Source organism: Drosophila busckii, chromosome 2L (genome assembly GCF_011750605.1).
Source record: "Drosophila busckii strain San Diego stock center, stock number 13000-0081.31 chromosome 2L, ASM1175060v1, whole genome shotgun sequence".
Lineage (NCBI taxonomy): Eukaryota > Metazoa > Arthropoda > Insecta > Diptera > Drosophilidae > Drosophila > Drosophila busckii.
Window position 1 is genome coordinate 17512975 of NC_046604.1, and position 11850 is coordinate 17524824.

Below are 11850 nucleotides of genomic sequence, written 5' to 3' on the forward strand. Positions count from 1 at the left end.
GAAAATAATAGAAATAACACATAACCAAACGATATACCAGACTTTCATTACAACACTTATATAAATAAGTACAAATGTAAAACGTCTGTTTAAACTTTCTATATATATTATATGAATATAGAACAATGACAAGCTGCGGCATTTCATTTGGATACATATACCAAATTTACACTGTATCATTTATATTTTATGTTGATGGACAGACCAGACTAAGCAGCACATATTATATAATAAGATAAGCAAATATCGATACTATTAAATTACCGCAATATGATAAAAATTACTAGAAACATAGAGAATAACCAGAAACATAAGTATTTCTCAGCAAACTTGGCAATTTTAAAGCCACCACGACCATCGCCGCTGTTGTCGGGCAGGGGCTTCTCATCAAAGGTAAGCTTGCACTTCTGCTCGTAAACCAAAAACACATAGCGATGCAGGCCAGTCTCTGGTGGAGGTCCAGAGCCAATATAAGCTGAGAGCACATCGCCCTTGGCAACTTGGTTGCCGGGTATGTTTCCTACCAGCCAGTGATGCCATTCACGGAATTTGGGATCCTTGCGACTGGGTGCGTCCGGATCGGTCATGACGAGCGTGTAGAACTTGCCGTCATCAGCTTCCCATTTGACGCATGGCTGATCTTTCACTTGGGTTGGCGTTAATACCATGCCGGGCTTAACAGAAATGCCACAATCATAATCCACAGAAATGTTGCCTTGGGGTGCCTTGGCAATAACATCGGGTACAACGCAATGTTCCTCCATTTTGCAAGCAGCGGAGTCTTTAGAAAATTTACAAACAGTTGTTGCTATATTGCGAATCGGCTGCACGTAATTGGTTGCAATTTTAATGGCGGCCGGCGAAGAAAAGTTGACAGCTGTCACTGTGGTAGCCCTAACAAAATGGCACCATTTCGTGTTAAATTGCGACTTTAAGACGCTGCGTGTAAGCGCTTGGCGTGCAATATTCATTTTACTGATTGTTAGTACCACACAGGTCTAATGAAAATTAATTAAGCTGCTTTAATTAACTGTAAATGGTTTAATTTAGGCAATTATTTACTGCAGCCCTGACATTCACATAAAAACGCGAGCTATCGATAAGTGTTGCGCAGTAAAAGCTTGTGCGGGAATTTGCTGATAATTTGAATTATTGCTTCGACTGTTGCTCAGTTTTTGTTAGTTAAAATTACAATGTTTCAGCTTCAGTATAAATATATTTTATAAAAGAATACACTTTGGCATTTAAGTTTAAGGATTTCTTACGATAATGGCAAATATAATATATAATAAAGTACACAGTTTGGTCAATTTTCGATAGCCCTTAATGTTAACAACAATTTTAGCTTATTTTAATGAATGTTTGGTTAATGAAAGAAGGAACAGTGCATGGTATGATATGTGTGTGTGAGATGGTTTCCGGTTTACATGTTAATTTCAAGTCTGTGTCATAGGGAACAACTAAACTTGATAACGTTGCTTATGTCATGCCTTACGGAATATATCACCGGAGCCATACGAGTATCGTCTATCCTTTAAGTTGGTGCTTACAAGCACCTCCTCGTCAAATTGTGAAACACGTTGCATTTTGGGGTGCAACAGGCCACGCACATCACTCAATGTTAAATCAATATCTTTGAATGCATTGAGCATAAACACAGCTGTAATAACTATGAGGAAGCCACAAATGTCGCCGAGTATGTTTTCAAAACTCATGTGCGTAAACTCTTTGAGTAAAATTGCAGACGCAGTAATGACGAATGTGGTAAACATGACATAGTAAATGGGCGTCACTATGCTTGTGTTGAAGATGTCCAACGCTCTGTTCAAATAGTTCATTTGTATGGCTATAAAGGTGACGGTGACCACAATAAGAAACCAAGGCATCCAAGAGCCAAAAACGTGTGAGCCATTGGCAATGGTGCTTCGAATGGCCAAGCCAAGAGCCTTGCAGGACATGACTGTTAGGGAGCCAATGCCAGAGCAGAGGAAAATGTATACGCACACATTTGTATGTCCATGTCTGGGAGCAACAATGCAGGCCACATAAGCACTGGATCCAAATATGCATGTAACATATAATATAAAGCTTGGCTCTTGCATCATATCGAAGAGCACTTGTAGATCCTCAATTTCCTTTTCCTTGGGTGAATGTATAACAATGATCGTTGAACCAATTATGCACAAAAAGCAGCCGATTTTGCCCAGCAAATTGAGCTTTTCGTTGAGGAATTTTGATGCCATTACTGCGGAGATTATCACACTTAGGGCACCCAAGGGCGTGACCAACGAAGCTGGTGCAAAGGCATAAGCAGCAAAATTCGCAGCCTCGCCTATGCCCACTAAAATTTAAAAATAAATAAAGATTAGATTAATGTGTTTATCATGATGAATAGCAACTTACTTGTTAATAATCCTGCCCACCAAATCCATTCGCGCAAATAGCCAAACCCACCAGCCGCGGCACGCACTTCGCCAAGTCTACTTAGTCGCAACAATGCCTTCTTTTTTATAATAAAGCTGGAGCCAATGAAGAAACATGATGATATAGCCAAACCCACACCAATGTAAAAATCTGTGTTTGAGATGGGTTCCATCAATGGTGGGGTCTGACTTATGCGGGGGCGATGCATTATTGGCATCTAGACCGCCAGCATGCAGTAATGCGGCTTCACTGTTCATTCTGACAACCGCAACTCTAGAAAAGAATACGACAAAGCACGCAAACTGAGTAATTCGTTTATGTTTGTATGTTTATGCAAACAGTGCGATAATCAGCTGAGTTCCCAAGCATGAGTCACGCCTTGTTTACAATCCCCATCTATCACTTGGCGTTTGACTTTCACACACATGTCCACACACACACGACTGAATTACTTAACACCCAACTCACATTAGTTGCGTTCTTTATTTCTACAGCAACAATAGACTGTTTTATATTGCAAATCGTAACAAACACAAACTTTTTTTTATTTATAATACCCTTGAGTATTAGGGATAAATTTTAGAGCACCAAGCTGTAGTTTTATAACTTTGTAGTCACGAGAAATATTTATAAATGCAGGTCAACCCCTGTTTTCTTTAATTACCTCTATTATTAATGGACAAATGTTTATGTTTTCTTAGCTGATGAACTGATTGATGTACAGTGTTGGAAACCGCTGACTGGTATTGTGGTGTGCTTTAAAATATTATGTGAGACGTTATCGAATATGTTGAAAAATCGCAAATATAGCAATTATCGGTTATCGAACAGCGCTTGTTTTAAGCAGCTTGATTGAAAACAAAAGTATTATATTTTTGTCACTATTTTTTCTTGCAAATCTTAGTAACTAATAACATTAAAAGATAAGCTGCAGCCAAAATCAGAAAATATGTACCATAGACTACATATTGATCCGCTGGCGGCAAACCAAATCCGGTGTCTGCAAAATAAAAAAGTTAGTTATGTTACCGCTTTCAAAGATAACGCATTGAATTTACCCGTTACAACCACAACAGTTAGAATAGTTTGCAGGATCATCGCCACCAGTGTGTTGATGCCAAATATTAAACCGAAACTATCATCCACCAGGTTCTCGGCCACAATAGCTGCCGCAATGGTGATGATGAAGAAGAAGACGGCGCTGAAAATGATGTAGGTGATGTAGGCCAACCAGACTTCTTTAATTAGTGCCGCCATTAACAACAGCAGGCCCAGCACAGCCACACACACGGAATTGATAAGCATGTAAAGATCTCGGCGCTTGTTGCTGTTCAGCAGGCCAGCAACAATGGCACCCACAGCGCCGAAAAGCGTTGCTATAGCCTCGACGCCGCCATTGAATGTGCTCTGATTGTTGGGTGCATGTTCCTTCCACAAGAACTGTATATAGGCGATGACCTGAAGTTGACCACAAGAGGCAAATGCCCACCAGATGCTCCATTGCAGCACAACGGGATTTGAGTAGGAGGAAGTCAAATGATACCACAGCAGGCGACCAGCTTTCGTCATAGAAAACTTTGGCGGTGGCTGTTCCTCCTCCTTTGACGCCGCGGTGCTTAATTGAATTGCAGGCACTGAGGCAGCAGCTACTTCCTCATCCTTGTCCACAGCGTAAAAGTATAAGCTGCGGGATACTTTTGGTAGCAGCAACGAGATGGGCAATGATATTATCTGCGTGGCGAAGGATATATAGTGTAGCTCGAAGAAGTCCATGCTGTTGGTGGAGACGAGCACCTGGGCTAGAACGCCGCCCAAGAATTTTCCGCCTAAAATTGCTGCACGTGTGTGGCCTGTAACATTCTTGATAATGACTTCTGTCCACCTTGGCATAGATATATGTATAGTAAGTCCACTTCGGCGGCCATAAAGGTGCCAAAGAATATCTGAGCAATTTGCAGACTAAACAGTGTACGTGTCCAGATTAAAATGGCAAAGAGCGTAATGCCCGCCAATGAAGAAAGTACTATGATGGGCTTATAGCGCAACAGATCCGTTATAAGAAACACTATAACCAACTGTGCAAGCACTGCGTATGAGCCAAGCGGATAAACCTCCTGGTAAACTTGCTCCGACGTCAAATTGCGCCATTCTCCGGCAAGAAATTCGGTGACGTACGGCTCCGAGGGACGAAACTCGCGAAAGAAGCCGAACGAGCACAGCAGCAATGATATTTTCAGCCAGTTCTCCATGGCGATCAAACTCCTCTCGCAAAAAACAGCTCAACAACAAATGTTATGTGTATGGTCCGTAATTTTTTGTTTGTGTCGTAACCGTAACGAGCGCCCGATGGCAACTGTGCGTGCCATTAAAAATGTACTGAATTAGTTAACAGCGTGATCGGGTGTGTAAAGATGTCGTTACCTTAAACATGTTACTCTCCGAATTGTACCAATGCCAGTTGCTTTCTCTTTACGCTCAATCGCGCTCGCTCTCACTTGACGATCTGCGACTTGCAAATCTCGCCAATAAAAATGGTTCTCATATGAAATTACCACCCCCCCCCCCCCCCCCCCCCCCCTTTGTTAATTACTTTTTAAAGAACTGACTTTAAGATGCCCTCTAAAATTGCAATAACTATAAACAATTATTGTCTTATTTTAAGCGTTTTTAACTAAAAATGCGTTAACATTAAGCATAAATATTTATAAGTTGCATGTATCTTTAGCAATCAATGCATCTATTTTTAATTTGTATATTTTGCACATATGGCATTAATTGTTTGTGTACTCTCTCTATTGTTAGTTGAGCAGATTGTATACAATAAAACATATCTTTATTGATTTACAATAATTGTTTGCTGTATAGTGTAAGGATAATATATTTTGTTGAGATTAACTGCTTCAAGCTTGATAACGCTTTGGCATATCAAATGCTGATTTAATTTGTTAACACGTTAAGTTCTTTTATAGATAAGTTTGTTAATTATCAGCTGATTAGGCATGTATAGCTAATTAAATACGCTTTTATAGCAATGACAAAATCAATTGTGAGCGGTTGTCATTTCTAAATAAAGCGGCAAATATTTCAAATTCAATTATCTAAACAAAATAAATGCAATGTTTATTTAAACAATAGACTTACTTTGTAAAAACTAAAACTAAATTAATTGAATTCTTAACCTTAGTATAGTTCAAGTCAAGTTTGATTAATGTGTTTTGATTGTACGCTGATAGTTAAAAATATACAAGTAAATTTATTTGCACTTACATTTATTTCTTTTTCATATATTCTTCGTAAAGTTTTAATAGTTCGGGACTTGTGCGTGGCTGCACTGTATCCAGCGCGGATTCAAAGTGCTGCCATTCCACACAAGTAGCCTCGAAGCTTTCCTGCAGCGCACTCAACGCTGCTTCATGGCAAACAGCCTGCAGCTCAGCGCCTGAGTAACCTGCAGTGCGTTCGACCAGCTTGTCCAGCAGCACATTCTCCGCCAAAGGCATAACACGCAATTTAATATCTAAGATTTCACGACGTGCCGCAGCCTCGGGCAAACCCACGTAGCAAACACGATCAATGCGTCCGGGACGCAAGCAGCCGCTTTGTCTATCATATCCGGACGATTCGTGGCCGCTACAATGGCTTACATTTTGCAAAGCTTCAACGCCATCCAGCTCGGTAAGCAGCTGTGTCAGCACACGCTCCTTGACAGAGGAACCACCAGCGGATGAGCCCTCGGCGCGTTCGCCGCCAATGGCATCAATTTCATCAAAGAAAACTATGGCCGGCGCCACTTGACGTGCCTTGCGAAAAACTTCACGCACTGCACGCTCCGATTCGCCTACCCACATAGAAAAGAGTTCGGGACCCTTGATGGACAGAAAGTTGAGCTTGCTCTCGGTGGCTAGCGCCTTGGCTATCATAGTCTTGGAGCAGCCAGGCGGTCCAAACATAAGCACGCCGCGTGGCGGTTTAATGCCCAAGCGCTTGAACTTATCCGCATGCAGCAGCGGCCACTCAATGGCTTGTTGCAGTGACAATCGCAGCTCCGCCTGTCCGCCTATGTCCGACCAGCGCACATTGGGATTCTCGATGAGCACTTCGCGCATAGCTGAGGGTTTCACCTGCGTCAGTGCTGACTGCAGTTGCGCCAACTCCAGCGTAGTTGATTCTGACTGCAAAGTGCTTAGCGTAGCTGCATATACCAAGCTCGCCAGATCGGCACCCACATAGCCATGGGTTATGCTAGCTATATGCTGCAGTTGCTCAGCTGTAATATTGTGCTCGAGCGGCTGCAGCAGACATTGCAATATCTCCAAGCGTGCCTGTGGCGCTGGTGGTCCCAACTCCACCTCGCAATCCAAACGTCCAGCGCGTCTTATACTCGGATGCAAAGCATCAATTTGTGAGCTTGTGGCCAACAGAAAGATGCGTCCAGCTGCAGCACAACTGCCGTTGCTCAGTTGATCGAGTTGTGACAAGAATGCAAGTGACACACGCTTCACCAAATCATTGTTATCCTGCTTGGGACATAATGTATGCACATCCTCCAGCAGCATTAATGTTGGATGTGGATAATGCGCATAGGCGCGCTCGAAATATATGGACAACTTTTGCTCTGTTTCGCCAAGGAATTTGCTGTAGATCTCGCAGCTGTTGATGCGCAACAGCTGCACATGCTTATCCCGCTCCAGAGCAGCAGAGTACATGGCCTCGCAGATCATGGATTTGCCACAGCCACTAGCACCGCATAAAAGTAGACCACGACTGACTTTAACACCTACAAATAATAATATATTTATATATACTAAATTTATTGCTTTCTTTCTTGACTTACCTTCTGGCAAAGCTCTAAAGCCCAGCGCACACTCCATGCTCTCTTCAACAATTTGCATTTGCCTTTTTAGTCCACCAATCTGCGCCTTCGTTATGCGTGGCTCTTTTCCTAGCTGTTGCGCTTCATCCTGCTCCTTAGTGCCTTGGTGCAGATCCAAACGTGTGGCATTTGTAATCTGCATAAACTGCTGGACTTTCTCCAAGCTTAGCGCTGCCAAGGACTGCTCCACTGAGCTCTGTTGGATTGGCTGCCAGCTCTCTAAGCTAAAGCTTAAATGCTTATTGAAGAAATTTAAATGCAGGACGCTGCCTTGACAGTAGATTTGATTAACAATATCGCGCTTTAGCACTGCAGCTACATCTTTCAGTTGTGCCGGCGTTATGTTTGATTCCTTTACATCAAGCTGCCTTAAGCTGATGCTGCTGGCAGCTGAGATCCTGCTGGAGTTTAGTGCTGAAATGCGCAGTAGTTTGCCACGCAGCGTAGTCCAGTTGTATTTTAAATCTAAAATAAATGTTTATTATTTAAAATTTATATACTTTAATGCCACTTACCCTGAGCTGAGGCAAACACTGTGGTTAGAAACTGCTCAGACACCGGCCAGAGTAAACGAACGAGAGGCGCCACATTTGCGGCTTCTTTCTGTGATTCTATAATCACATGTTGACCAATGTGCAGACCTGCCAGTTGCATAGCACCCTCGGATATAAATATTAGCATGTTTGCACATTTTGGCGGCAAATCTTTCAATGCTTCCAACTCAAAAGTGCGCGGCTGCAAGCTGCTGGTAAATAGCGCTCCATTGTAAATAAACTCCGTACACACATTACTTATTTCATTTGGATTTAAGTGTTCATGTTTATCTCGATCTTTTGATGTTATATGCACACCACATGCCTCACAATGATACCAAGCAGCTTGGTTTTTCTTATTGCTTGATTTTGGTGGCATTTTAGCAGCCGGAGCACGTTTTGTTTACCTTTACATTTTCTTCTTCCTTAAACAGCTGTGGGACAGGGCTGCAAGACGCACTACAAAATTATCGATAAGTGTGGGTGGTATTTAGCGCGCGCTAATCAATATTTAAACAGCTTACAGGTGGTTACATTAAAAAATTTACACACTATACATTTATTAAATTAACTTAGAGGCATTTTGCATACGAGCTGCTTGTTTACTCGCCAACAGTCCATAGCCAACTGAGCTACAAGTGGCCGCGCTTTACTCTCCAGCCTCTCTCCCACATCATGTAAATAATAATTTAATTGTACATTGATGATATTAATGTGTCAAACTGTAGAGCAAATTAATAAAATATGTCTATAATTATTTAAAATACAAATCGTTTGTTAACGAACTAAATAATATGAAGCCAATATAAACTCTGAACTCTGAGGCTGTAAAATAAAATGTGTCTACTGCGATGCAGAAAATATAAATATTTGTAAACTACTATTATATATTTGTACATTTATTGCAGCAGCAAATCTGTTTCGCTGGCATTGGCCGACATAAGATCACGTTCCAAACTTGTAGTAGCATTGGCTTGATTTAGAAATAAATCGAAATCATAAGCTTCCTTTTGAGCAGCTATGGAATCCTTTTGATTACTGATTGTCTGTGGATTCGACAGCAAATCTACATCTTGGAGACCCAGCTCTTTAAGTAATGATTCATTTTCGTTGCTGCTGGGCTCCGCTGCTTTTGTTTCCATAGTAATAATGGGCGCTGGCTGCTCAACTGCCTCCAAGCCATAAATCACTTTGTTGTTTGTATGTGAATTGGCATTGTCTTCGATTTCATCGTCATCCAGCTCTTGTGGGCTTAAGTGTGCTGGACTTGTATTGGAAGTCAGTTTCCTTAAAGTCCACTTCAATAGGGAAAGAGAGGCGGCAGCGTGTCCAGACCGATCCACCAAGCTTCTATGCAGATCAGGCCAGACTTTCAAGCAAACTGCGCAGCTGTTTATTCAAATCCATGGCATGCTTGCACTCCAGCAGCTCCATTTTCTCCAGGACATCAGTGCGTAGCTTGGCAAACTTGCTGCGCGCATCCTGGCGGCAACGCAGTATCAAACGATACTCATAGTTGCCCGTTTCAACGCGATAAAGCGGCTCCTGCAAGGCAGCAAAGCCATGCTCCTCATCGTCCATTTCCTTTACCTTCAAGCAATAAGATAAATACGTAAACTTGGCATCCGCATAACGTCGCACTGTTAGCTTTGTATCCGGTATGGCTTTGTTTAGATATGTGCCCAGATCAGCCAACACGGGCTTTAATCTGCTTTATAATAGTCAAGCCGTCTTTTTCTAGTGCGCGATGGAAATTCGCCAAAAGTGCGAAAAGCTTCAGAGGCACGCTGCTGCGGCTCATGTGCTGAGATCTTGTGTGAAAGCAATCGCCAAACGATTTGTATGTCTGCAGCAGATCGTAGTACGCCTTAAGCATGCGGCGTGCATGCTCCACCAGACCTTTGTACATTAGCTCAGTGCCCTCCAGCTCCTCCAAACGCTTCACCAGCGAATCATTGCAGAGTATAGCGCGCGAGAGTCCCAACGTATCCGCCGTATTGCTGGACAAATTGTCCACAATGCGATGCTTGAGCTTTTTCAAAATAATGTCCAGCGTTTTGCCCTGTTCCGGATCTGCATGCAGCTTGTTGTAATGCACAGTAACCTCATCGGTAGCAGTTTGTATCATTTTGGCCACCTCCACTTTGGTTTTGCCCTTGACACTAACCGAATTGACAGCCAGCAGCTCATCCCGCGAGCCTTCTCTTGCAGCAGGTGTGCCATCAAAGACCTGACAAAAAGAAAGAAAATTAGTTATTTGAACAAAGTAGTACAGTAGTCATTTAGGTGTTTATAATACAACTAACATATATTTTGGTTTACTTATTTAATTTGGAATTCCAATATTTTTTTGGCTTTGTTTATTGCAAAATTTAAGCAATGCCCGTGTCCAGCTGGTACAAGGGCTACTCCATGCAGCCGCAGACTACAACAGAGTTGCCCAAGAGTCTACCACGCTCTGAGCAGTGTCACGCCAAGCTTAGGTCTATACTGCGCGAGGTGATCTCCAATGAATTCCTGCAGCGCCAGCCGGCGGGACGCGATAAGGCCAACAGGTCAAAGCTGCTGCGCCAAGAGTTTACAAATTGCAGCGTAAATATGAAAAGAGCAAGCAGCAAACGCTGAATAAACTATGCCAGGAGGAGCGTAAGCAGCGCCTGTTTCATAGTCGACCCGTGCCAGACTTTAGTCGTTATCACAAAATTTGGGAGAATCGCAATCAGTTGCGTCAATTGAACTCCTACAACAATGTGACTGAACCGCTAACGCCACAGACGCTGCTCATCTCCATGGAGTCGCAAAAGAAGCGCGAGGAGGCTATGCGTCGCCTCGAAGAAGAGCAGTTGCAGCAGCTGCGGCATAAGTCGTCCACACATCACGTTGCCGCCTGGCGTCGACCACCATTTGTGCCACAGATCTCCTCCAGCATTATCAAGCAAAAGCCCTTTAAGTTCAACACTGAACTGCGTGCACAGAAACGTTTTCAATACAATGAGCTGACCAGACGAAAACTGCAGGAACGCTGGCGTCAACAGGCAATGGCCTGGGCACAACGCCAATATGAGGAGTATAAATATTATCGCAAGCTAACTAATTTCAAGGCACGTCCGAATCCTTGGAAGCGCGTCGAAGTTACAAAAAAACAGCAAAAAGAAAATTCCAAATTAAAATAGATGTAGCCATAAATACAAAAATTACCTGTACTATATAGAGGCAAGGGCACATGGGTGCTCCACCACCAATGCTGATGCCAATTAAGTTGCTCTGATCCTTGGTGATGACCACTGCATTGGTGGTCACAGTCATGCCCCTGTTTAAAAGGAACAAAAAAAGCAATATAATAAAAATATATAAAAACTTTTAACTAAAACATTTTTAATTTTATATTTAGTAACAGGGGAATGTTAAAAATGCGTGCTTTACTCACATCCATGGGTGCAATTTCTTATATAGCCATCTTATTAGTTCTAGCAAAGCCATTACTAATGGGATTGGAACATTTAAGAGGCATTTGAAGCAAAGGCATCATGATTATTAGGAAAATAAAAATAACTATTAAAAAATATAATTTAGCTAACCAACTGTTTACCTTTGTTTCTAAAGGCTTCCAGCAAACTGAGCTAGCCTATTTATTATTATATAAACGTCAACTACAATACAATTATAGTATGTTATTATTTACTTAAACTAGCTCTTATATATTTGTAGTATTTATCTAAATATTAATACAGCTACTGCTTTAAAAATTGTTACTACTCGGTGCTTACAACATAAATAAATAGCTTAGCACATGTTAAATGTTTTATTTTTCGTCTAGAGCGTTTAATAAACAACAATTATTGGTTGTCAGTCTCCGATTTTGTTGCCAATATATTATATTTACTAACTAGCTGTCTAAAGCAAATTGTTTGTCGATTTGACTTACAAACGGTCTAACTCATTTAATTGTTTTTGATGCTGTCCATAATCTGACATCGTGTTGTGACCAGCGCAGAGCACTGCAGTGTCGGCATCGCTCTG

The 11850-nt window shown here is 42.0% G+C and overlaps 5 protein-coding genes across 5 annotated transcripts; all 5 read right to left on the reverse strand.

The window, feature by feature from the left end:
• Window positions 1–260: 260 nt before the first annotated feature.
• LOC108608365 (phosphatidylethanolamine-binding protein homolog F40A3.3) lies at window positions 261–1133 on the reverse strand. Its single transcript, XM_017999714.2, has one exon. It carries the CDS (start codon window positions 969–971, stop codon window positions 261–263), a length of 711 nt encoding a protein of 236 aa, XP_017855203.2. The 5' UTR covers window positions 972–1133.
• Window positions 1134–1226: 93 nt separating this feature from the next.
• Window positions 1227–3170, reverse strand: LOC108608364 (magnesium transporter NIPA2). The gene is made up of 3 exons (XM_033294890.1): window positions 3089–3170; window positions 2404–2697; window positions 1227–2341 (listed from the first exon to the last, which is right to left on the reverse strand). The coding sequence occupies exons 2-3, from the start codon at window positions 2639–2641 to the stop codon at window positions 1485–1487; spliced, it is 1095 nt and encodes a 364-aa protein (XP_033150781.1). The 5' UTR covers window positions 2642–2697; window positions 3089–3170; the 3' UTR covers window positions 1227–1484.
• A 68-nt stretch (window positions 3171–3238) lies between these two features.
• Window positions 3239–4874, reverse strand: LOC108608363 (thiamine transporter 2). Its single transcript, XM_017999712.2, is given in 4 exon segments — window positions 3239–3424; window positions 3483–4281; window positions 4283–4333; window positions 4335–4874. Coding segments are annotated over 4 exon segments (1308 nt in total). The 5' UTR covers window positions 4674–4874; the 3' UTR covers window positions 3239–3305.
• Window positions 4875–5693: 819 nt separating this feature from the next.
• On the reverse strand, window positions 5694–8209 carry LOC108599746 (ATPase family protein 2 homolog). Its single transcript, XM_017986760.2, is given in 5 exon segments — window positions 5694–6017; window positions 6020–6061; window positions 6063–7201; window positions 7259–7762; window positions 7813–8209. Coding segments are annotated over 5 exon segments (2406 nt in total).
• Window positions 8210–8686: 477 nt separating this feature from the next.
• LOC108594371 (PRKCA-binding protein) lies at window positions 8687–11140 on the reverse strand. Its single transcript, XM_033293017.1, is given in 9 exon segments — window positions 8687–9080; window positions 9082–9141; window positions 9143–9163; window positions 9165–9191; window positions 9193–9534; window positions 9536–9583; window positions 9585–9647; window positions 9650–10060; window positions 11029–11140. Coding segments are annotated over 9 exon segments (1431 nt in total). The 5' UTR covers window positions 11137–11140; the 3' UTR covers window positions 8687–8729.
• Between the last annotated feature and the right edge of the window lie 710 nt (window positions 11141–11850).